General features: G+C 35.1%; 1 protein-coding gene across 2 annotated transcripts in view; it reads right to left on the bottom strand.

The window, feature by feature from the left end:
• The window catches only part of Prkg2 (protein kinase cGMP-dependent 2), a 95910-nt gene that overhangs the window by 27562 nt on the left and 40913 nt on the right, over positions 1-27435 (bottom strand). The window contains exons 7-14 of one of the 2 annotated variants that reach the window (XM_047566699.1): positions 24040-24117; positions 22139-22233; positions 19131-19199; positions 15020-15118; positions 13599-13752; positions 11607-11743; positions 10015-10104; positions 7853-7994 (exon numbers count right to left, since the gene is read on the bottom strand). In XM_047566699.1, coding sequence (XP_047422655.1) covers positions 7853-7994; positions 10015-10104; positions 11607-11743; positions 13599-13752; positions 15020-15118; positions 19131-19199; positions 22139-22233; positions 24040-24117 — 864 coding nt within the window. Of the gene's footprint in view, positions 1-7852; positions 7995-10014; positions 10105-11606; positions 11744-13598; positions 13753-15019; positions 15119-19130; positions 19200-22138; positions 22234-24039; positions 24118-27435 lie in introns of those variants that run through there. The other variant, XM_047566698.1, reaches the window with a different exon arrangement.

The raw sequence follows: 27435 nt of genomic DNA, 5'->3' as shown, positions 1-27435 counted from the left end.
ATCAATACGATCAGTTCAGCAGCAAACACTCCCAGCATGGTTGCTGTCATGGGGCTATTGGTAGAAGGAAGCAGATAGATCCTAAAGATGAGCAATGATATCAATATTTAATATGTTTTATACTACCCTTTTATTATGTAATAAAATTCAATATAACTAAAATTAAGCTGCTGTGTTACTGTACCCTGTGCAAAAGCATCTGGGAAGACTGAATTTTGGCTGAGGTGCATTATACACAGCAGTTAATTCCACAATCACGTCAAATGTTCACTTGATAAGTGACAACTGAGATTCATTTGACTACAATGAAGTCTGCTCCTGAACAACCCAACCCCCAAACGGTTAACTATTACATAAACTCTGCTTGGGCTGAGAACAAGGCAGGTAATCTTTAAACATTTTATGTATTGTCCTGCATCTTAATGTTGTTCTTGATTCATTCATTTTAGCCAGAAAAAGGGCTTGAAAATGCTATTGCCTTTATCAGCTGTCCTTGGCCTACGAAGTGGAAAAAGAAGATTTAAGAAATGACAGGACAGGAGGTGAAAGACAATGACGTGAGACTATTCATGTTCCTGTAGTTCTTTAATCCTTAATCTGCACCCCTGCATTTTCTGATGAAGACAGCTTGGTTCCAGGGGAGTCTTTTAGGAGTAAGCCAGTCAATCTCAGTCATGACTTGGGCAGGAAGAGTGGAATGAGGTCTTCAGCCCTTCCCATAAGATCATTGTCTGTAATTATCACAAAAGGGTACACTTCTATAGCCTTCTAGAGACACACTTAAAAAATCCAGGTTTTTCTCTTATTTAGGAAAAATTTCTCCCCAGTTATTCCTGTTTTATCACTGACTGGGAAAAAAATGTATTTTTCCTTACTTTCATTAGGTGTCTCACCCCTCCTAGACACTGCAGGAAACTGAAGAAGGAGGATGAAAATGTACTTGTAAGAGTTTGTAGGATGAGACTACAGGAACTCTCAGAAGGAGCCTTCCATCCTTAAAGACACTTCTGTCCAAGGTTGGACTACTCAGGGCCCATCATCCAGAGAGCATTCCTGCTGAACTGTCACAAGGCACCCCACCCCTACTGCAGCACCCTCAGGAACTCTCAGCCAAGGCCACTCTGCTGGGCTTCCAGCTAACAGTCAGTTCCTATTTTTGTTATTTGCTGAAACGTGCTTAATGACCTAGGAGATGGTCAATTGTTCATGTGTATTCTCCACCTATTTATGAGTGACAGCTGAGTCACTCATTCAATTAAGTATTTTACAAGCCCTATTAGATCAAATTTATTAATTGTGTTATATACATCTTTTATCCTTAAGTGGGGGTCTAAATGTCCTAGCAATTTCTGAGAGAGGTGTATTAAAATGTCTACAATTGTTCATATCTCTTTATTCTGCAAAATCCTGCTGTTTATTTTTAAAGCATTTTATTAGGTAAATAAAAGGCTGGAATATTTACATCATCTTGCTGAAAGGAGCCTTTCATTATCATATCATAACTTCTTTATCTCTAGGAACACACCTTCCCTGTTATTAACATGATGAAACCTGTATTTTAATTGGTTTAATATTTCCCAGGCACATCTTTTTCCATCTTAATTTCAACCTTTCTGCTTCCTCCTATTTTAGGTGTTTCTCTTATAAGCCCCATCAAGCTGACCTTTATTTTATAAATCTATTTGACAGTCATTTTTCTCTGGAGAGTTAAGTATATTTACATATATTAGATTTCTTTCCACTTCCTCAATTTGTGCTTTCTCTCTATTTTCTGGATTTGTTTCTTCTTTGCTGCCTTCTTTTAAAATGACATTTTCTCTTCCTATTTTAATTACTCTCACACTCAGTTTATATGACACTGGTTTTCAAGTATTTAGTATTTTCTCATTTTAATACTATGAATTGCAATGATGATTATTAATTTTTACCATGATTTTTAAATGACTTGACGTGTTTACCATTTCTCTATGGCCATCACTCCTTGTGGCATCCCAGAGCCTTCAAGAGGGATTATTTTTCTCCCCCCATAAGCGTAACTTTTGTACATAGGAGTAAACATCTTTGAACTTTGTTTTCTGGGCTTACAAATGAAGTTTGTAGTTATTTCTCTTAAAATGTTTAAGACAGTCTACTACCTTCTGACTTCTATTGTTGCTGGTGAGATGTCTGCTAAAAGCCTGGTGTTTTATTCCTTTGTTCCTTTCAGTTTACATAAACTTCCCTTTCCTTTTGATGACTTTTAAGGTACTCTCTGTTTTAGTTCCATACTTTTACTACTACAATAGCCAACATCCAAAGAAACCCCCATGAGCCACTTCCTCTGCTATTCAGTGGTATACCCTCCCCCCATCAGTTCAACAGAAAACAGTGGAAGTGCTGGTATGTGACCTCAGAGAGTAGGTCTTAAAGGCAGGTAGCAGTTCTCAGTGCTTGGAAGACTTACTCCAAGAGAAACCAGCTGCCATGCCATGAGAACATTCAGCCAGTCCTGTGAGGAGGCCTATGTGGAGAATTAAGGCCTCCAGCCAACATCCAGCACCAACTTGCCAGCCATATGAATGAGTCACATTGAGACTGATACTCCAGCCCTAGCATATGTGCCAGTCTCCAGGTGACAGCGACCCCAGCCAACATCTAACCAAGACTCCATGAGGGATCTGGAGTCAGAATCACCTAGCTGAACCATTTCCAAATTCCCAAACTGCAGAAACTGTGAGATTGTAAAAGTTATTGCTGCTGTAAGTCATTAAGTTTTGTAGTGACTTGTTAAACATAAATAAGAGTTTGAATAAATATAATTTGAATTTGGAGTTCCTTTACCTGATTGGTGTCTTTTTATGATTTCTGGAAAAATCTCAGTCATGGTTTATTGAAATATTGCTTTTCCCTTGTTATCTATAGTATTTTTGTCTGGGAGTACGATTAAACTTTTAAAGAACTGCTCATTATTTTCTAAGTGTCTTCATTGCTCTTTCTTTTTTTTTTTTATGGCTATATGCTACATTCTATATAAGTCACTTTTTCTTTCAGTTCCGTGATTTTTCTGTTTGTGTTAATCATCTACTGTTTAACCTTTCCATGACGTTTTGCAAATTGACATAATTTGCAGGTAATAAAATGCACAAATCTTTGTTGTACAATTCATGCAGATTATACTCATGTAACCACAACCACCACACAGTCAGGATATAGGCATTCCCATTATCTCAGAAACTTTCTTCATGCTCTTTCCTAATCAAATGCTCCTCCCACAGACATTCATTATATTGCTTTCTACCACATACTATACAATTTTTATCACTGTAATAATGCATATGTGTGGCTCCTTTTGTTAAAGGTTTTTAAAATTAATTCATGCTATTGTCTATGGTAATTCATTCCTTTTTTATTACTAAACAGCATTCTGTTGCTGAAAGTACTACTATATGTAAATACATGCAATTGGTGATGGATATCTAAGTTATTTCTTGTTTGGTGCCTGTTAGAAATAAGGTTGTTATGGACATTGGTTCCTAATATATTTGAATCTGTGATTTTAGTTTTCCTGGGCAAATATCAAGAAGTGCAATGTCCTGTCATAGAATAGGTATGCTAGGCTCCATGAGAAACTAACTGTTCTTTAAAATGATTTTCGGTTTTCTTTTCCCATCAGAAGCGTAGGGGACCATCCTTACCAACACTTGACATTCTCAATCTATAATAATTCTACTAGGTATGAAATGGTATTTCTTTGTGGTCTTAATTTACATTTCCTGGATAATTAGTGATATGGCTAAGTGATCATTCTTATACTTTCCTTTGTAAAGTGTTTCTTCAAGGTTTATGACTATTTTAAAAATACAGTAGCTCGTTTTTATTATTGATTTGTAGGTGTTCTTTATATATTCTAGCTATGAGCCCTCTGACAATTAAATAAATAATACAAATATTTTCTTCCAGTTTATGGCATGACTCTTCATTTCTTTGGTCATATATTTTCAAAATCAGAAAATTTTAATATTATTTACATGGGGGGGGGCACCAGAGATTGAACCCAGGGGCCCTTAACCACTGAGCCACATCCCCAGCTCATTTTACATTTTATTTTGAGCAAGGATCTCACTAAGTTGTTTAGGACCTTGCTAAGTTGCTGAGGCTGGTTTTGAACTTGTGATCCTCCTGCCTCAGCTTGCAAGTCACTGGGATTATAGGTGTGTGCCACTGCACCCAGTTAGAAAATTTTAATTTTGGTGAAATTCAATTCATCATTTTTCTTTTACGATCAGTATTATTTGTATTCTAGGAAATCTCTGCCTACCCCAAGTTTTGAATATATATATATATATATATATTATGTTTACTTCTAAATGGTTTATAAGTCTACGATCCATCTTGAAATAATTTTTGCATACCATGTGAGTGTAGAATCTGGTCTCTTTTTTTGCAATTATGGATATAGAGTTGTTTCAGCAATACCTTCTGAAGAAACTAGCATCTTCTCTTTTGCTGACTGTGCATATCTATCTCTGTATTTCATTCTACTAGACTCATTTATTTGTCTATCTTTATACCAATGCCACACTGCTTTGATTACTGAAGTTTTATATTTATAGTAAGTCTTCATATCAGATAATACAAATTCTTCACTTTTGTTATTTTACAAATTGGTTATTGACACTTTTGAACATTCTGAATTTTCATGGAAATATCAGAAAAAACATCATTTCTGAAAACCAGCTTCTCAGATTTTGATTGCAATGACATTGAATCACAGATCAATATGGGAAGAATGAATACCTTCTCAAATATTTAGTCACACAGTCCATGAACATAATACATATTGCCATTTAGTTATTTTTTCTCAGTCACACTTTTTGGTTTTCAATGTAAGAGTTTTATGTATCTTCACACATTAGATTTATTTTATAATTTAATTAATATTATTATCTTAATATATTTCATAATTATTGATATAAATGCTATTTTATCTCATTAATTTTTATTGCTACATATTAAAAGTTTTGTATATTGATTTTGTACCTACAATCATGCTTAATATTTATTCATTCCAGTACATCTTTTATAGATTCTTTAGACTTTCCTACATAAAAATTCATGTTGTCTGCAAATAAAGTCAGATAATCTCATCCTTTCTAAAATTTGACATTTCTTCTCCCAAACTTGATTTATTTCACTTGATGAGACTCTGTGAAAATGTTAAATACAAGTTATAAGATTAGATATTCTTGCCTTGTTCACAATCTATCAGAAGAATGTCCACTACCTCATCAACAGGTATGATGTCAATAAAGATTTATTCCCTATTCCTAATATACTGAGGAGTGTCCTCAAGTAAAGAGCTGTTTAATGGCTGTTTAACTGTGGCTCCCACCTATCGTGGTGCCCTTTTACATATCAACTTTTTATTGTTTTCCAATGTCTTTACACATATTTACACACATAACTAATCTCACCAAGAGGACAGTTCAGTGCAAACTACTCCACCATTAATGAAAATTTCCATTGCACATTTAATTTCAATTATTATATTCTTAATTTATTAATAGATGCTTTACCTGTTAGGTTTTTCTCCCAAACCTGTTAGATAATTTTTGAAAACATCTGTTCATCACTCAATTTTTAATCCTATTTTATTTTTTAAAAACATCAGATGTGTTCATTGTACATTCTGTACCTAGTTACTCCAATATACGAGGAGTTTATGTGTCTGCTTCTCCTCTTTTTGTTTCTGAAAACTAATGCTCATGGTAGCTTTTTTCTTTTCATACATTTATTTTATTATTTTTAAAATGTGAGCTCACATTCCCTGGAACTTTATCTTTAGGAGTTCTTTGTGTGCAGAATTAAGAGTATATTCTTCCAGAGAGAATACAAACTGGTTCTTGGAAACTTAGGCATGCCACCAATATGGATCCTTTTAGATTCTTGCTTGGATTTTTCCATCCTTGAAGACTGGACACCAACCTCTTCATTAAGACCAGCCTGTGGCCAAGATTTCTTAGAGGAGACCTTTTCTGTGCCTCCACCAAGAGCCAGAGAAAAGCATGTTTCCTTGCATGTACTCTGTCTTTATAAATTTGATATTTGTTTCTTGTTGTTGTTGTTGTTTTTCTCTTAGAATTTAATCCCTGTGATTCCTGGCTCTATACAATGTTCTCTGATTCAAATTTCCCACACTGCCCAGGTCCAAAGCTTGGTCTGCTGGTCCCAAAAGACACAGCTACTGAAATCAAACCCCTAGACAATCTAGGGCTTCTAGTGCACACAAGATGGCAGCTTCGGTGTTTGATCTCTCTACCACCCACTATTGCAAGTCCTAGAGGAACTCCCTTGCTGTCTTATAACAACCATGCATTTGTAACACTGCTTTCCATGTCTCACCTAGTATTTTCAGACATTTTATAGAAAGAGGATTTCAGGATATTTAGCTTAATAGATAGTTAGAATGAAAATATTCAACATTTACTATTTAATCTCTACAGGCTTTAGTTCTTACTCTTCATTTAGGTGGTTGGCAAATGAATTAGCAGAATGGACACAATGCCATATAGGAGTCATTGACTTCTATGGCTATAAATACTGATTATGTCCTGACTTTTGTTGAAAAACAGCTCTGAGAAGGAAGAGATGAATCTAATAGATAGACATCATCCCCTGTGATGGTTTTACTTCTAGGATACTCCAAAGGGTTTCCCTAAAGAGCTGTAGGAGGCATAACCAATGAAGGAATTATGAATAAGAAGAGTGATTGAAACCTTCTGTTACTACCTCACCAGTTCTCAAAGCTATCTTTCATGGATAAAATAAAGCCTGAATGGATCAAAATGTTTCTTGGAAGTCAGCCAAATTTCACATGAAAGGGCTTCTATTTTCCTCCTTTACCATGGGGAGAGAATGTAACAGCCACACATAACAAAATCAATTCCTATGGCTAAATTTCACAACTATAACATGTTGGTGATAAAACCTGTGTTACAGATTGTTAACAGATTAACTGTCAAAGGTTAGTATAGTATCTTTATACATAGTAACTGCTCAGTAATATTATTATTTACTTACATAAAAGGGCTGAAGTGGATAACTTTTGATACTTTTTTAAGTATTCAGAGATGGTTTTATTGTCTTTAAGACATTATCACAATGAACCAAGAAAACCTCAGTCTTGGTTCCCTATCGTGTGGGGTTTCCTCCTGAGATCCAAGTGCCTTGGCTTCTCCTCAGGTAGCACTATCCAGTTGTGTTGTAGTTTCTCACTGAAAGCAGTTTTGCCTGACTGGTAATCTTTTATTCTTTACTGTAACATGCAAGAGAATTCCTGTTAGACATCAATGGACCACAAATATGGACAACAAGGGAGTCTCTGTCCTCAGGAGCCTGTTTAATATGATTTCGATCCTGGTTGTCCATTAGAATTGTCTGGAAAGATTTCAAAACAACTACCAATGGTCACATTTATCTTCTCTCCTTATATAGACAGTGGGTGTTCTGGGGCAGAAGTCATATATACTATCTTCTTTCCTTATTCCTTATAACCTGACCCTATATGTACCATGAATCAATTAAGAGCTAGTTAAATTATTACACAAAAATACTAACAAAATACAATGTTAAAAACATTCTATTATGAGAATCTTCAGTAGGAGTCATAAATATGGTTAAACATTAAGTTTCCAGTCCAAAAAGAATGTACTCATAACAGAGTTCCCAGTATTAAGTGTGCCAGTTTCAAAGGTTATATCCCCCATAGTGAAAATAACAGCTGTACCAAAATTAAAAAGAAAATTGCAACTATAACACAACTTCGTTCTGAAAATATATCATATTACACTATAAATGAGAGAACTTGTCTTACCAATTTAAGGTATCCCTCAGCATCTAGAATTAAGTTTTCTGGCTTCAGGTCTCTGTAGATAATACCTAGTCGATGCAGGTAATCAAATGCTTCTGTCACACAAGCAACACAGAATTTGGAGGTGGGTTCATCAAAGCTGCCTCTGCAATGAAATAATTTTCATTCTTAATATCCTGGACACATGTCCTTGGTACTGTTCTAGGTGTCAATTATCATATTAGTACATTTATGCAATATAAATATTACATAATATAAATATTTTGTGTCAATATCAAAATGGCAGTATTTCAATACACTGCCAACAGATTAGGCTGTTTGCTGGTGATAAAGAAATTGAGAAAGTTACTTAAGGCAAACTAGAATAACTTCACTAAAGTTAAAATATCTTTATCCAAGGACTTGTTTCTGATACTTACACATGAACATATAAAATAGAAAAGAAAGAAAACAAAGAGTTCTTCAGATGTCTGTGGAACACTGGAGAAAATGTGACTATTTCAGTGGAGAGCTTGAAACAGACTTCAACAATTTATTGCTTGACTAAAGAATGACTCAAGTGGTCACTTTCATTTCCTGTTTGTACAGCACACAACAGTAACCCAGGAAGAAAGGGCCATGGCTTTTCTTCTTTGATGTTTCTTGATCTCTTAGTGGAGCCGCCCTGTGCCAGCATGGTGAGAAGCTTTATACTCTGACTCTTTTTAAATGTGGTGGTGATTTACACATGGTATATCAGAGGAATGTGACTTTGGGGTGAGAGAAACTGGGTTTGATTCCTGCTTTCTTTGTTCACTATAACCTTGAGCATGTTGTTTAACTGTTCTAAGCCTCAGGATCCATGCTGTAAAATGGGTTTACTATTTAATTAGCAAGGTTGTTTTCAGAATTGAGCACAGTATTTAACAGGTTATAGAAACTCTCTTTTCTAAGTAGATTTAGAGTTTCTAAATATATTCCGTTGCTGAAGCAAAGATGGAAGAGAATGATGTTTTTGCATTAGCATCATTAAAGTTCCCTTATCCTTCCAGATTTTCCCTATTTGAATCCATCCAACAATATGTTTCTAGATCAGCGATTCTCTGTCATGAATGTACACTAGAATTGCCTAAGAAGCATGAAAAACAAAAAAACATTTACTGGATACCATCCCAGATGAAATGAAATCATAATTCCTGGCATGATGGCCCAGCATTTACTTTGTAAAAGTCCCCCCATGTGACTGTGGGTGTAGCCAGGGTTGAGATCCACTGCCCCAGGTAAGGCTGTCAAAATGTTTTCCAGGCAATAACCCCCACAATCTAATGCCAGCCTACCTTTCCATTTTCTCTTTCATTGCCCTATCTCCTATTCACATTTTGCTCATTACCTATAAAGAGACCCAGTGCTATATCAACTTTTCTGCTTTGTTTTTTCCTGCCTCTCTTGGTTTTCCAAGGTTTTGTCAGTTTTAGTTCAAATCCTTCCTCTGTCATCATGCATCTCTCCCTCCCGTCCTCTGGGTTTACTGTCTACAAAACTCATTAGCTATTTAATTACAAATTGCCAAACATATTTGTTACTATTTAGTGTTCATATTAATGAAATGTTTCAAAATCATATAATTTCCCCAAGTGAACTCTAGATGTACCAGGAAAAACATTTATACTTTTTATTCTTTGTGACAGAAACTCTATATCATCTAGAACAGCTCCATACTGTCTGCTGCTGCTTAGTATGTACTTGTGGTTTTCAGTGCATGGAAACCACCTCTTTGGTAAAATTGAACCTTTGTTGACATCTTACTCTGTTTTCCTGTGAGGTCTTACTCACACCCTACTGGGCCCATTTCTTTAAGATTGGGAATTAGAAACATCTGAGTTTATGCCCTGACTCTACCCTGTACTTACCATGAGACCTTGGCTAGTTCACCCTCTCCATAAGCCTGGGATTCTTTACTCCCTAAAATAGGAGTAAGGATGACTACTTTACAGGGTGCATATGTCATTACTGCAGCGTTAGTTAATAGACTATCAGATCACTACTGCACTTTGTCAAGTGATAACATTTTCTTATAATCATTTCTTAATTTATTTCCTCCATGCCTCTTTAAATGCTCATAAATACAACATCCTGTAGACGGATGTGAGTAAAGAAAGCTCCTGCTTATAATACTTATTTATTACCTGTCCCTTAATATACTCCATAGCTCCCCACCTAAGCAGGCCTCCAGAAGCATGTACACATATTTATTGTCCTTAAAAGTACGATATAATCTGTAAAGACAGATAAAAACATGGTTATTATTAGAAATATAGCTTTTAAAGCTCTTTAAAGTTGCTTAAGACTATCTTCAATAGCATTTTGAATGATGACCCTCATCCATACAAATATCCTGCAGCTACACTGGGCTTCTTGCCAAATCTTCTTTCATCTTTCTGACTGCTGTGCTTTTGCTCATGGATCCCTTTACTCAGACTGCTTTCCCTCTGCCCACAGAGGAAACATCTTCCATTTCACTGTAAAAGTTTTATCTACTCTGCAAGAGTACACCTCTTAATAAAGTAGCTCATTATTTTGTCTACGTAGTAAAGTGGTTCAGACAGTGGGCTCAAGGAAGCAGCCCAGGCTCAAATCCCAGATAAGACACATCTTAGTTATGCAGTCTCAGTTTTCTGTGTTTCAGTGAAAAAAAATATATATCATATATTCATTTGATTATATATTATTCATAGATATTATTGATGGTACATATTTAATGAAAATATATATGTTCATATTCATTTGATCCTCCTAAAGGACCAGTGAGGTAAATGGTATGATTCTCCTCATTCCCTCCATCTATATTTTTGGCTTAGAAGAGTGCCTGGTGCATGTTAATTTCTCAATATAAAAAATGTTGTCATTTATATTTGTTCTGAACATATTATTGCCCTGCTATATGCCAGGCACATTGCAAAGAGCTAGAAATGCAAAAATGAATACAACTTAATCCATACTCTGAAGCTGGTCATCATAGTTCATTAGTGAAATATTAATTTCAAAAGGGCATACTGGGAGCATAATTAATAAAAGGTAATTGGATGATTTTTGCTAGCACTACCTGGGTTCAGACTTAATTTTTAATTGTGCAGAAATGGGTCTAGGAATATGGATAAGTAGAAAGATCTCAAGGCATTTGATCAAAACGAATAAATTCTCTTCATTGTGGGGACACTGTCTATCACCCAGAAATCACTAAAACTATACTCTGGGGCATTAAGAGAAAAATATAAATTATCTTACACCACTAACTCATGAATTCACAAGTAAAGAGAGATATGGCCTAGAATAATTTTACTTCTCCTCCAAACACTGGTGATAGCTACAAAAAAGAATAACTATTAGAAGATGGCTCCTTTGGTACATGGGTATTGCAAGAGCTGAGGTATGCTCCCCTTTGGTAACCTCCATGTGTCCCACAACTACTCCTTATAGAAATTCAACATCAGAACACCCTCTGAGAGGATTCTTATAGAATCTTGCTTCCCTATTTCCAAATTCTACATTAGGTCTGGATAACATAATCAGTTAAAGTTATTCTGCAATAATTTTGTATTCACACATACACACAACACACTTTTGTAAGAATAAAAACAGCTGGAAACTCTGATCTAAGATTTCAATGGATAATTCAGAGTGGAGTCTCCACCTTTTCTTCTTTCTAGCCTCTTACATGGAAACATTCAAAAGAAGAGCTTAAAACTCCCAAGTTCTGGGCAACCAAAAGCTCACTTACTTCACAATGAACGGAGAACACAGTTCTTCCAGGATTCTCTTCTCTGAGTAGATGTGCTCCTGTTGCTTAGTGTCAACTATATGCTTTTTCCTTATACACTTCATAGCAAAAGCAACATTCTCATTTTTTACTTTAACCTATGTAATAAATAAAAAGAGCCTGAACATTAACTTAGTATGAACAATTTGCAATATCTGCTTAAAACATGCTAATTACTGAGAGTTAAACCTGTTTCACATTTAAATAGTAAGCTCTTCAGCCACTTAGGTCTCTAGGATTGAGTTTCATCCCTATTTCCCAAATAATTCATATATCTGATTCTAAAATTTTGTACTGAAATAAGAAAACATCTGACTAGAAGAGTTAATCTTTAGAAATCAATTTAGTTTTGATCATGTAACATAAAAAACCCAGACTAGAATTGCCAAAAATTCTTATTTCGTAGTATTCACTTCTTTGATTTTAAAAGCAAAACATATTAAATCAAGTTCTATGTCTCCAGTATTCAGCACAGTAGCTAATATTATTATGAGATTATTTAAATTTAAATTAATTAAAATTTAAAATTCAGCTCTACAGTTGCAGTGGCCACATTTCAAAAGTTCAACAGCCAGGTGCACCTACTCACTCCCTGACTGGTTGGCACAGATATAGCACATTTCCATCAGCACAGAAATGTCTATTGGAAAGTGCTGCTCTAGGTGTAAAAGAAGTCCTTTCCTTTAAGAGGAAAGTAAATTTTAAAATAAGTATTTTTCCTGATAAGTTTAACACTCCATAAATGGACTATACTGTACTAGTAACTAGGTTGTTCAGAAATGACTGCTTCCCATATTTTCTCCTGTTTACCATCGGTGCTGCCTATGACTTTTAAATCAGGGGAACTTACTGCTTCGATAATTGTTATCTGAGAAAGCAGATCTCAGCATTGCTAATTTAATCCTTTTGCCATGATCTTTGGTGGAAAATACACTGCAGATGGATACTGCCCTTGTCTCTTCATACGGCATAAGAGATATCATGAATATTGTTTGCTCTATTTAGAAACCTTTTCCCCCCTCTCTCATCAAAGATGAACTGGGTGTGAGGTGTACTATCCAGTTTCCCCTGCAGCATTTCAGATCTGTTCGTGCCCACGGCCAACCAGCAGAGACATCAGCACAGTTCCCAGAGGTCAATACATAGTGAATCACTAAAATTCTGATAGGCTTGGTAATTGCCAAGGGCTCAGGACCCTTTGTAAACAAAGGAGATCACAGATTTCCATTCTAGAGTTTTCTCAGAATATCAGATCTGTTGTTATTGTACAACATGGAGAATGATTATTAAGCACAAACAGGTGGTTATTTGGAAGATACAACTGAAATCAGGCTGTAAGTTTCCAGCTGTTTGTTCAGCACTGCAGAAGGCTGCTCTTCAGATATCGATTTGCATTCATCTTATTTCCTTTTTTTCTGATGGAAAATTTTGAGCAACCCAAAAATAGGATGATGAAAGCCAAATACAGAGTAGTAATGAAGTTGTCTAAGGGATATAACTGTAATAGTAAAGATCCCATTTCTATAGCATTTCTATATAACACATTCTTCTTTTCTTTAGTGTATAGAGAGTTCATGTGTTGGGTGTATATATATATATGTATATATATATATATATGTATATATATATGTATTTTGCATTAGGAAATAGCTTTACATTTTACAGTCTTTGAGAATGCTTTACTTAGTACATTCTCCAATAATTACCATCAAGAAAAATTTCACCAAAGGATGTGATGTAAGAAGCTGGAAATAACAGCTAATTACTACAAGTTACTAACACAGACCTCTCACTATATCAAATTCGGATTGAAAAGTTTACTTCCTCAAGTTCAGTTTAAAGCAACATTTAAGATAGCAATAATAATTCATATATTCCTCCAAGATAAGCTGGAATATAAAACAAAAAAAGTCAACAGGCTTCTCTCAGATGCTTGAAACGTAAACCCCTTACAAGCTCAACTCTTCCGAACCCACCAACGCCCAGTGTTGCAATAATCTCAAGGTTCTGGAAGGGGGATGATGAGGAAAATCTGGCCACCTTCTCCTTCAGCTGAATCATCTCCAGAGAGAGTGCTTTGGACAGCTTCCAGTTAGACATGGACCGCCTGAATAAAAGAAGTGAAGTTTTACACACATATCCCCTTAGTCAAGCAGGCGCCATGCCTTTCATAAATTCCACTCTTAAATAGTTTTACATCTGCCTGCAACATTGCCTATGGTTGCCTCGAAGGCTATCTCAACTTTGATAGGATCAGATTCAGGCACATCTGGGAAGAAAAACAATGGAATATACAAAGCAAAAACCCTCACATGCACAAAACAAGAAACAGACAAAAATCAAAATGAATCTTTGAGGTAAAATTGATGAATTTTAGCCAGACATGGCGGCACATGTCTGCAATCCCAGGGAGCTAGAGGCAGGAGAATCCCTAGTTCCAGGTCAGCCTCAGCAACTCCATGAGACCCTGTCTCATAAAACGTAAAAAGTACTGGTATGTGGCTCAGAGTTTAAATGCCCCCAAGTTCAATTCCCAGTACCAAATTAATAATAATAATAATAATAATAATAATAATAAATAAATCAAAAGAAAGAAAAAAGAAAATGAAAAAAGTGAGTTATATATTCATAAGCTGTTAGTACAATAGGCCTTTGGTATAAAAATTGCAAATGCATTCCATGCAAAAAATCTTGTTTGGTACTGATTGAATGTTCTAATTTAACTCAAACTTCAGTGTTCTAGAAATTTTGAATATATAGCTTCAATAGTACTATCTGGTGAACATATGCCTAAGCTTTCACTCAAAAAATGTTTTAAGGGGTGAGGATACAGTTCAAAGGTAGAGCGCTTGCCTAGCATACATGATACTCTGGGTTTAAAAAATAAACAAAAATAAGAAGTGTTTCAGCAAAAGAATTTCATCTACAAAAGAAATTCATCTATTAAATAATATTAACTCATCCCTATTACCACATTTAGAACCCTACCCAACCCCTCCTCCACTCATAAAATTATCTAGGCATTAGCTCCCTCATGTTTTGAAAAATTTAGACTATGACCATACTCTTTACTTGTATTCCAGTATAAATGTCTTTCTAAGATAAGTTAAAGAAGTCCCTTTATCAGGAAATTTCTCCCTAAAATTTCTATTCATTATGCAAAATAAAGCTGCTGACTATTCATAGACTTAACTAATCTTCATTCTAGTGACAAGTGGAATCTTGTTTGTGGAAGAACTATTAAAAAGAACTCCCCAGAAATATTTAGGGAAAGCACATTAAATGTTACTATGTAGGCAATCAAGCTCCCATGTCCTCTTCTTTATCTACTGCCACAGTTCAAACCTGTCCTGGGAAGACATTCCCCCACTTACTTGGCATGTCTTTTTTCATCATCACGGTTCAGGTTTGCCACATACCCTTCCAGGTATTTTTGGAGTTCTTCAAATGTCCCAACAGTTTGGTTGAATGTTCTAAATAATACAAAATAAAATAGAATAGGATAAAATAAAACAAAATAGTACCAAGGTAACTTGACATTCTTCTTAAACTCATAAAAGACTGTATATGGTTACTCGTGGAGTCAACTGTGTTTCAAAAATTTATGGGGTATTAATGCTGCTGTAATATGTCAGCTGGTTACTGGAAGCACTATTAAATAAGCCTTTGAGTTTATGAAAGAAAAAGAGGCTATCAGTGAGAAGAGACAGCATTTCTGTTGTTTTTTGCTTTGCAGTTCTGGTTTGTCAACAATTGGCTTTTTGTTTGTTTTAAGAAGAGAGTGGAGAAGAAACAGCTAACAGGATCTATTTATTGAATCAACAGCTTACAGGGGTTACAGATTTTTATACCTTTGCTTAATTAAGTGACTTAAAATCAAAGGCAAAATTTATCTGTTCTTTGTCTCTGATAATTCTCCCCATTTCACATTCCTTCATAATTTCTTTTTACCTGAATGTCAAGCTCTCGGTCTGAGGCTCAGTCCTATCTTCTGTTGACCTCACTCATCCTTCATGGGTCACAGGTTTGTGCTGTGTCTGCTCTAATCTCCCCATCCCAGTTCACAGTCTCTAGAAATTCTTACATACTCTACTGTCTGTGAGAAAAATGAATCCCCTTCCTCATCAGAGGAAGGATGTTTTGGTTGATGATACTTCCAAAGTTTCCCCAAGCCATATCTAACAAGCTGCCTTCATTTGTTATTATTCGGGTAGAGATCACACTTGAACCATCATGGTATCGTTTAAGTGTCTGGTACACAATAGAATGAAAAGAATAAAAATTGACCTCAAAATACCTAAAACTAATACACCAGTAACACCTCAATAATACAGTGTCACAACTTACTGCCTCTACACATATTTTGCTGACAGCCAATCAATATTTCCATTTGTCGGTATGTGTTACGATATGTGTTCGACTGGAATGGGTATTTTTCACTCCTCCCTCCAGATGTACTCCCCACTCTCTTCTACCCCTTTCTATAAACTAACCTCTGTTGACTCTCCAGTAATGGGACATAAAACAATATTATTATGGAATTTCTAACTTCCTTAATCATTGACATTTGCAAACAAAAAGGGAATGTTAAGAATCTGACATAACTTTCCTATGTACACATACGAATAAAGCACAGTGATTCTCACCATTGTGTACATCCACAAGACTGGGGTCCTAATTAATATAAGATATATTCCATGTTTGCATATTTATATCAAAATGGACTCTACCATCATGTATAACTAAAAAGAACCAATTAAAAAAAAGAAAATATTTCTTATACTTCATTTTGTTTTGATTTACTCTTCCTTCACCAATGTTTTGCTTGCCAAAACTAAACTATTGCTGTAAACAAATCTTATTTTTTCATGTTGTGACACTGGGGTTATGGGTTCCTAGAAGTTCTTTCCTAACTAATCTTAAGCCAATCTTTCAAGAGCTGCAACCTTCTAGCTCTAACTTTCAAACAGTTTGTACTCATTTATATATTATAATAACTAATCAATTCTTTGAGATTTGTCTCAATAATCAAGGATAGAGATGTCACCAGTAATGACTGCCATTTGTTTAGAGTTCTTGAAGTAGGATTGTTTCATGGTTTATCACACTTTTAAAACAGGAAAACCTCAAACTCTAATTCTTCTTGCACTATAATCATTCTAAGCATGTGCTAAAACCATGAACTGAGAAAGAAAGAAGAAGAATCCATAGGCTTTCAGTGCCTGCATTTCATTGCAAGGATGGTGCCTCTACTGAGCCACCATCTGGGGAGCATTTCCCATAGGCCAAGGACTATGCCAGACACTAACACTGCGGCAGCAACACACAGTTACCTGTCTCTGTATTTGTGAAGCTTATATAAGAGAAGGAAGAAAATGGTAAATAAAACAAAAGCATGAAAAAACATGGCATGATTCAGGTACACAGTGGGCTATGGGAGCATCGTGGGGTCTTGATCTACTCCAAATCATAGCTAAGATGATCCTGTCATTTGTCATCCAAACTGAAATATTTCCCAGAGTGAAATGAGATGCCAGTAATAAATATGTTGGGATAACCCTAACAGTCCCAAGAAAATCAGGTTATAGGTGAACCTTCCAGACAGTCAACATCTCTCACCCACAGAATAAACTTATGTAACTTTTTATCTTTCATTATGCCAAGTGTATATTATAAACTCTCGATGATATACATGTAAGAGCAAACATCTTAAAATTATAATCTTCCGGGCTGGGGAGATAGCTTAGTTGGTAGAGTGCTCGCCTTGCAAGCACTAAGGCCCTGAGTTCAATCCCCAGCACCGCAAAAAAAAAAAAAAAAAAAAAAAAAAATATATATATATATATATAATCTTCCAAGTAATTTGTAAAGTATATAAAGCCATTGCATGCTTTTCATGGGTTAAGAGATACCACATACATGTGTGATACATGTGGTTATAATGAAGGAAAGAAGTCCTTCCTTTCTATCAAATTTTGTTGTGCTAGCATTTTAGAACTTTTATTTCACACAGCTATTGCTATTCGGCATATTGTACCAAATCATTTTCCATCTGAGAGTTGGTATTCAAAGAGTGTCTTTATTTGAACACACTTTTCACTTCCTTCCTCTTTGCTTTCTCTGGAGTTTTACTTCACCTGGAGTGAATTTTACATTTCCTCTTTGCTTAGAAAAATCCTATTATTTCTTTATGCCCCATTTCCATACTTAAATAAAATAAAACCTTGACCATTTAGGCCATAGGGGCTGCTTTTCTTTCTGAGCAGGTGCTATGGGAGCCAAATGTGCAGGAGAAAGTTGAGATAAATCTGGAAACCTGGACAATAACCCCTGCTCAGTCACATTTTGGCATTGTTGGGATGATTCTTCAACCTTCTATAGATTTGCTTTTCTTATCTGTAAGAGGAAAGAATTAAAATAATTCCAAATGTATTATAATTAATATTTTAGACATGTTAATACTCTTGTAGTCAGGCTTACAAATAATAGCTAGCTTTTAGAGATGCCAAAAAATTTTTGCAAGAATTTTATATTTGGAATTTGCTTTAAAATGGTGTGAAGATGGCATGGAGTCATGAAAGGTATAGATGAAATATGAACTGATGACTGTTGAACTTTGATTATAGAGTTCATGATGCCATTCTATTTTTTAATGTTTGAAAATTTCCACAATAAAAAGGTTTTCTAAACATTCTTAAGTTCTTCCCAGTTCTACATCTTTATGACTATGTTCAATAAATGTTATATTCAATCAGAAGTTGACCATATGCCTCTTGTAAATTTACTGCTTTTTGTTAATATTTCATTGAGTATGACCTATTTTTGACTACACAATGACTTTATTTGGATAATGATCTACCTCTGGTATAGTTGAATTATCTTTAGTGTGTCTTGCAATTCATCAGTAAATATTTAAATGATTAATGAGAGATCCAAGAAATTTGAAGTGAATGAAACAGAATGACTTATTCTGAAAAATAAATTAAGCTATTTAGACACCAATATTGATGCACATTGCTTACAAATTACAAAAAATTTTAAAATTTGTTTGGAAATATAAATAGCTAATGACTATTTTATACTTTGAGAGAGTATTTATTCAAAACTGTTTTTGACTGCTAAAGGCATTTTAGAAATAAATTATGAAACTATTCACTATGTTGTATGAAAAAATCCATAGGATCACTAATAAACTTATTTCTTTGGAAGATGCAGAATTTAAATCAGTCTATTGCTGATATTTATGCACAAACTTTGCACACAAAATATTTAGCCTGCCAGCATCTGCCGCTGCCACAGACATATTCAGATCAGAAGGCCCAGTTCCTTCTCATGAATTTTAATAGAATGTACTTGCAGCTGAGGACTGGCCAGCATTTCCGAGCGGTGATGAATGAGAAAACAGATCCGCCCTGGGAGTAAGGGAAGGCCAAGTCTTCAAAGGTGGCAGTAGTCTGCTTTCTCCAACAACATCAGGATACTCACTCTCGATCTATAACCAGGCAAGCAACATCGTTTTCTTCAGCAATAATGTTAGCCGATCTGACATCATCACTGCAGACAAAAGCAGGAAAGTCAGTTTCCACTGCACTTAGAAATTAAACCTCCATTTTTATTAGGGAATCTACTACTTTGTATGAAAGCACCTTCCAAAAATTATACTTAAAAAATTTTTAATTTATACTCAACCCCATTCCAAAAAAAAAAACCCACAAGAATTTAAAATGTGTCACAAAAAGGGCTATCTACACAAGGAATTAAGAGGAGAAGATAACTGCACTGAGAATGTAGAGGAATTACTGACTGACTGGACCTGTGTATGGAATGTCATTCTGAGCTTTGTAATAGCTAAAATTAAAGAGTTCTCCCCTGATCAAAAGAGACTTACTAATTAATAAGGAAGCAAAACAGAAATGAACTGATCAAAGGAATGTATTGGGAAAACCATCAAGAATAAAATCCAAGGAAATTGTTTTCAGTACCATATCATCCAATGAACTAAATACTAAAATACTTTCATTTTATAAAATGAAAATGTATATTTTTTGCATTAAAATCTCTGAAATCAATTTATGTATTAAAACTGATGATGAGTGGTAGGATAATTAGCAGCATCGTCTTTCTAAATGGTGCATAATAGAATGATAGTATCTTATAATCAAATCTTAGATATGATGAGTTGTTATATATGACCTGATGGTATGTTTAATTTCCTAATAAATATCAATGTGTTAAGCATCAGGCAAATACTTCTTTAAAGATATTTATTTATATTACTTTCCAAGGAAAACAGGTTCTCACACATAGAAATCAGTGCTCAGAGATTCATATAGTGACTTAGGAGTAGCAGTAAATGATGGAGTACCAACTACTGGGACTCATCACTACTGGGACTTCATTAAATATGGTATTGTTCAAAGCTCCTTTACTTAGTGGTAGGACACAGAAAACTTTAGCAGTCCATCTCTACCATTCCAAAAAAGTGACTTCTCTGCCTAGCTGACATCCAAAGGCATTCTGACATATCCCAACACAGTTCCCTTTACAGATCCTTATAAGAAAATATCAGTAAAGACACTTCAGCTTCATGGACCTTTGAGTCAAAGGCAAGATAGCTTCTGCTCAACTTGTATGCATGTAGTATAGACAGAGATAGGGACAGAGATAGAGAGATATGATGGAGATAGAGATAGAGGTGGTAGAGACTGAGCCAGGTAGATCACAGACATGATCTTGGATTGTGGACTAGCCATTTGAGCTCTGAGTTCAGAGAAAGAGATATCGCATTCCTTTCACAAGCTGGTGTCATCAATGTCACTGAGAATATTCTCTGCAAATACTCTGCAAATATTAATGTTCATAAACACACTCATATTTCTTTCATAGTACTGTGTGTCATGGATTTATATTTCTGTATAATAATCTGAAAGAACTTCTGGAACTTTAAAATGTCAACTTGTGGAAATATACAGAATAAAAGGAAAATTGAGTCAGTCAGCAACAACCCACAAAAATGCAAAAATATTTGTCTCCAACTTTCCTTCCCATTGGTTTTATCTTTATGCTTTCCAAAACCTTGGGAAGTTATGTGTCCAAAGTGAATATAAAGTACCATATTGCTCATAGGAAAACACTATAATTGGTTGGCTGCAACATATAGCATAAATCACTGCAGGTCCTTCAAAATTAGGTGACACATTCCCTTTCAAGAACTGTTTTGTCTCTGCACTACATTTATAAAGGTCTTTGAATTTTCAAGCTTTAAGCCATTTTGCTCAGAAGTACGAGAAAAATATCCTATAAATGTTGAGAACAAATACATTGAAGTCTTAGATAATGATAATACATTATGAGAGTGCACAAAAGAAAGATAATTTCCCTATTAGTGGGTCAAGTTCATTACCGGCAAGAAAATGGGAAGAAAAATTTAGCTTGGCTTTAATTTCCACTTTTAAATTGCTTACATAATAGCTATAACCTAATTTATTAAGCTTTAATACTTGATTTCTCTTTTTAAAAACTTTATGATTTTTAAATGATCAAATTTATCTTCAGGTTATCTCTGAATACCTTTCTTTGCTCTGTAATAATGTAAATCTGTCATATGAATCAGTAGAACTGGGGCTTTAAAAACCAGTATTAAGAAGGTAAATGAACAGAAAAACTATTACATTCCTTCATGCACTGATTTGAAATAAAAGCATTGTCATAACATAAATTTTAAGTGATTTCCCAAGTTATTCCAAGTATTCACTTAAAAATGCATAATTCCAAAAAAGCATGCTGTCCAAACTTTAATTTGATATTTTATTAAGTTATTTACATTTAGGAAAATATATTTCTTCAGTCATGAGGTTTTATGAGTTTTAGGAAGTGTAAAGTGTCCAAGTCATTTGATTAACTATTAAAAATATTTCTTCCATAAATCATATCAAGAGTAAACAAACTCATGCCTCAAAAGACAGAAGGTTCAGGCAGAAATTTCAAATGCACTATTTTGAGTTGCTCTAAAACTTGGAAACTGATCTGATAAACATTCCTAAAAATGTTACTTTTGACAAGATGATTTAAAAACACCCTAAATATGTAAAGTCATTCTTTGATTTATAAAAATTTTTCATAATTTAAAAACTCTGAACAGGGCAATATTTCAAACCATAGAAATATAGAAATTTTTTTATAGTCTTAAATTGCAAATTTCCCCTTTTAAGTCTTTTTTGATGACCCTATCTAAAACCCAAATTCTAATAGAACATCAACCTTATTTTCACTAGCAAACTTAAGGTTTTCCCATTATTTCCTGTGCAAAATTAGCATATTTATTTTCTGAATAACAGTGAATTATTTTAGAAGGCAGTTTAACATTTTTTTTGTCCTGAATATATGTTGTCATTAATTTGGTGGCTCAATTGGACAACTCCAAAAGAGTGGTTTCACATAGAAAACAATCTAAGCATTTTATTTAGGTATGGCATATAGATTCAGGAGCTCACCTGATCAGAGCTTTTTCCCCAAAGTACTCTCCTTTCTGCAGGGTTTTAATCAGCTGTGGTTGATCATGGCCCTCAGTACTCTGAGTGACTTTAACCTAAATAATGTTAATCAATTAAAAAGGAGAGAATGAGACACATAACTGTTCAAGCAAACCCTCCAGACCTATATAAACTTGATAAATGAGGAAAAAAGATAAGACTTTCCTTTAATTTTGCAGTAGTAAAACAATCAACTACACAAGCTCATTTTGATGGTTATGAGTGATCCTGTGGTTTAACAAAAATGACTACCTTCTGTAAGAAAACTTTCCACTCAACCCTACCTCCCAAAGTTAATTTTTAAAAGTGAATCTAGTGATTCCTTCCAAGACATTCTCAAAGGAAGTAATGGTCTTCTGGGAACTTGTGTTACTTCAGAAAGCCTAAGAAGAATTGACAAATTAATCAAGAATAATTAATCAAGAATAAAGTTGAGAACTGGGGATGTAGCTCAATGGTAGAGCACCCACCTAAGATGTTAGCACAAATTTCTGCAATCCCCAGTACCACCAAAATAACTCCCCGCAAAACGACAAAAACAAAAAACAAACCAAAAAAAAAAAAATGAATAAGGTTTAACATCAGGAGTTCTAAGTCCACAGATTTGTCAAATCCTATGTACCTACTAAAATTGAATACAAAATGTGGGTTGGAGAATGGTTCACAACTTCTGTGGGCATCTCAAAGTGAACCATGGCCCAGAAAGCTGTAAAAACCCTCTTGCACAGCCAAACAAACTTTAACATTTCTTATTTGTGGCTACAATTATTCTAATTTAACATGGTAGTGTAGTTTCATGCCGATTAGCATTTCTGATTGACATTCATGTATATTCCAATGAATTTAAAAAAATTAAAAATAATGATAGTAGGTACAACATGTTTATTAGCAAGAATTCTTTCACAGCATAGGTCCAGGTAGGGGAGAACTGGTTAAGATGTGGTTCTCACTGTTGACAAATGAGAGGTTTGAAATTATTTTGTTCATGTTTTTCCTTCACTGGGGGCCTAGTTCAAAGTTCACCCACAAACCAGTTTACAAAAGGCAGTGCCTGATTCTCTGATGATAAACTCGTTCATAGAAGAAGAAACATGCAAAATATTTGAGAGGGGCTCAAGATTTGTCTCCTTCAATATTTCATGAATGCTTTTTTGTCTCTGAGGAACATTAAGAGTCAGCATAGAAACAACTGATAACACATTATCTATTCAACAGTTAGGTAAAGAAAAATACCTATTTTATATATAATATTTAAATAAAATTATATAAATATAAGTCAACAATATAAAATTATAAATTAAAAAATTTTAATATACAATTACATAAATAAAAAAGTGAATAAAAATAAAATTTGTATCAGCATCTAAGTCCACTTTTGCTACTATGCACAAATTTAAGTTCTAAGCCACACTGGTTCTATAGCTTAATGCCTGACCACTGCCATCCCCATGGGAATGCTAAGCTCATTCCCCTCCACCTGCCACTTGTCACATCTGTTAGAAAAACGTCCCAGCTCTGTTCTTGGACCCTTGGACTAATTAAGAATCACACACTCATAGCTAGAAAGAACTTCAGAAACCATCCAACTATTATACACCAGGAAGCAAGGTCCAAAGAAAGTCAAGTGACCTGCATAAGGTCACTTAAAGGTGACTCTCCTGGAACCCATCACAAGTTTCCTGAGGTCCCTATCCCCAAAATCCAGCCCTCAGGCAGACCCCAGGAGACTCTCCTGGAGGAAGTTCCTTATTGCATTCAATGTAGAGAATGTCTTTCGCTGCAGTGAAGAATATTGCTGCATTTATGGCAAAGTAATTAAAATTTTTTAAATTTATTTTAAGTAAGCTTTTATTAATATTTACCTTTCCTTTTGCCAAAATGAAAAAGGTACTCCCTTCCTCACCCTCTCTAATGATGTAATCTCCTTTGTCGTAGTATTCCTGTTGGGATGAGAGAGAAAGAGGATGTTAGGTCCAGCCGAAATGTACAACTGAAGACTCAGGGAAACAGGACTCTTTGTGTTTCTGAAATGAGTCTCTGCACCTGTTTCTTTAAATTTTAGCATACTGTATCTAAGTTTTTCTTACGTTGCCATCATAAACTGCGTAAGAGGAGACTTTTACTTTATGATCTGCACTTTGTGATGGGCTGACAGATCTGACTCCATGAGAATGTTATAGGCCAGACTCTAAGGGAAATGACTAAACAGACTCCATTTTGCTGTGAGACTCCATGTTATGTAGGAAATAAGCTTCTCCCATGGGAACACCCCACCTCTGTGCCCATCATCAGTTACTTAGTGTGACTTGTTTAACAATACAGAATGATAATTCCTATGTAAAGAACAATTGTTCTCTTTTGATCTCTATTGCTCTTAACCAATGTACCATGTGAATGGTGACTGTATGGATGTTAGTAACCATTCTTTAGTTTGTACCTAGGTAAAATGACCCACTTCCCCCTCTGTCAATTATCTCATGATGTTAATGTGTAATTTCAAATCATAGCAACAGACACTTATGATTAATGTGATTTTTGGTATAAGAGCCCCTACAATCCTGTGGTTGGGGCTGTTCTCCCAATAGCCATTTTTTGGGGCATTGTGTGAGACAGTCAGTTGGCCAGCTTAATAAAGACTCTCAAATTTGAACTTCTCAGTGGTGATTGGTCTGTTATTAAGTTGCGCTCCATAACAACTTGTGCATTTTCTTGCACAGAGAAAATTCACCTGGAATACCGAATTTCAGGTATGGAGACCATGACATGAAGACAAGCAAAAGTCGGGCAGTGATCACTGGGCACTGGTGCACTTTCACCTACATAATCCAAATATAAACCACGCAGTGCTGAAAATGAGGCCCAGGATTTAGAAAAGAGCAAATGACCACATAATAATTTGAAAATTTCACCCTTAATGGGTATTAGGAAAACCAGCCTCAATTTCTAATTTCCTGAGAGCAACAACTGCTGTGAAGATGGCACGTATACTCTGCATGGCTGTTTTATGTATTACGTCTAATGATTCATCATCATAAAAGATCAAAAAGATACTGGGATTTTTATACATAAACTATTTTTAAATGTAGTTTCATCTTCATGAAATCTCAAATGATCACCTATTTCTTTTTATGTATTAATGCCTCCTTTACTTATTGATGATTGTGTGATTAGAGAATTATTGGGTAGGGAAAAGTAATTTATCCACTTGTCAGACCAAAAGAGCAATTCAGTACCTGAGAAAACAAAAGATGGATTAAACTGTCTGCCTCTATATTGCTCTAATTGGATCTTGTCTCGAAGTCATACAACTAAAATGGCTCTCTTAATTATTTATACAAAAATGGGATTGTTTAATTTTTAAAACGATATAATTAACAACATAATAGCTCTCCCCTTTTTCTTTCTAACTTGAAAATAATTTCAAACTAAACAATTTTTGTATTTGTTTTTTATGTATGTTTCTGGTCATTTACTCTTAAAACCAACTTATGTTCATGGAATAGATAGTACTACTAATATTAAACACCTTTTATTTACATAGTACAATGCACATTTTATAAGACATTTCAACATTTCATAGATATCAAAGCATGATATTTTGGGGTAGAAAAGTACTTTGAAGTCAAACAGATCTAGACTCAAATCCCAGTTCTACACTGAATTTTACTTTCATCAATCCATAAAATTACAATAAATACAATTACCTTCAAAGATACAGAAAAGTACATTAGTTTTCTGCTGTTGCCGAAACAAATGACCACAAATTTAGTGGCTTAGAATGACACCCTGTCATTATCTCATATGGGTCAGAAGGTCCAGCCAGAGGATAGATCAGAAATGGCATAAAAGCAAATTATCAGTAGAGTTGTGTTTCTTTCTGGAGGCAGGGGTGGGGGATGAGGATCTGCTTTCATGCTCATTCAGGTCACTGTCAGAATTCATTTGTGGGATGTGGTCCCCATTTTCTTCCTGGTTATCTGTGAAGGCTGCCCTTACCTTCTGGAGGCCTCTGCTCTCCCCTGCATGGGATCCCTACATCTCTGAACCAGCAACGGCATGTCCAGTTCTTAACCCTGGAATCTCTCTGGTTTCCACTTCTGCTTCTAGTTAGAGATATCCTCTGCTTTCTGGGGCTCATGTAATTATATTCACTCCACCTAGCCCATCCAGAATAATCTCCTATTTTAAAGCTTCAAACCTTTAGTACATGTGTAAAATCTCTTTTGCCACGTAATGTGACATATTCACACATTCCAGGGATTAGAGTCTGGATATTCGTGGAACCACTCTGTCTACCACAATAAGCCAAAAAAAGGCAACATTTTCTAAGGTACTAAAATAATCTTAAACATGGCAAATGCTTGATTAGTAATTGCCATGTTAAGGAAGAGGAGAATAATGTTTGCTTAGTTATGACATCTTCTGGACCTCAGTTCCCTTATCTGTAAAATTAATATTGCATATCTACCATATCTACACAGTGTAGCTTAAATTATCTGGTGGAATGTTTGGTACACACCAGTCACCTGGTGACTGTTAATTCTCATGAAGAGGCTGCAAGGTAGTCATCAGAGTCTTCACAGGAATAAATGGTTATCCAAATAAATTATACTCCTGCTGTTAGTTGCAGTCATATAATTAATTTCTATCTAAAAGAATCAAGACAGAGGCAATATGTACCTTTTCCAAAAAGGTCCATGAACCCTTTCATGCATGTACCTTCCTACTTTTTCCCAGTTTTAATGGCATAGCCCAAAGGGACTTCATAGCCATGAGCTTGAGTTCCTGAATGACTGTATGGAGCCAAAGGGATCAACCCTCCCTGGAATGTCAAATGAACAGGAGGCAAAATTCTACTTTATGTGAACAATAATGTTGTAAATTTCTTTGCATCACAGTTTATTTACTCCAACTCTTCATTCTTCCTCATTTATATTTATCCCAAACATTCGCTATAGACAAGCTTAAATTTAAAATGGCAATGACTATGACCCTTATGGGTCATACAATCCCACAGTCCTGCTGTCTTCATTATCTAATTAATGTTCAACCTCTTTAATAAAACAGTTGCAGTCATGTTATACATTCTTATTTCTGATAGTCTGCTCTTCAGTCTCTCCTGTTCTCATCCCAATCTCAGTCCCCCCTGCCCACGTGGCACAGAAGGACATGGAGAATGTCTGAGGTGCTGCTAGACTGTTCTTCAGTTATGGCTTTAATTCCTGTCAACCAGGTAAGTTTGAGGGGGGAAAGCTTGA

This window comes from Sciurus carolinensis, chromosome 10, assembly GCF_902686445.1.
Source record: "Sciurus carolinensis chromosome 10, mSciCar1.2, whole genome shotgun sequence".
Taxonomy (NCBI): domain Eukaryota; kingdom Metazoa; phylum Chordata; class Mammalia; order Rodentia; family Sciuridae; genus Sciurus; species Sciurus carolinensis.
The sequence above is the reverse complement of the archived record's forward strand: the minus strand, read 5'-3'. Positions and strand labels throughout refer to the sequence as shown.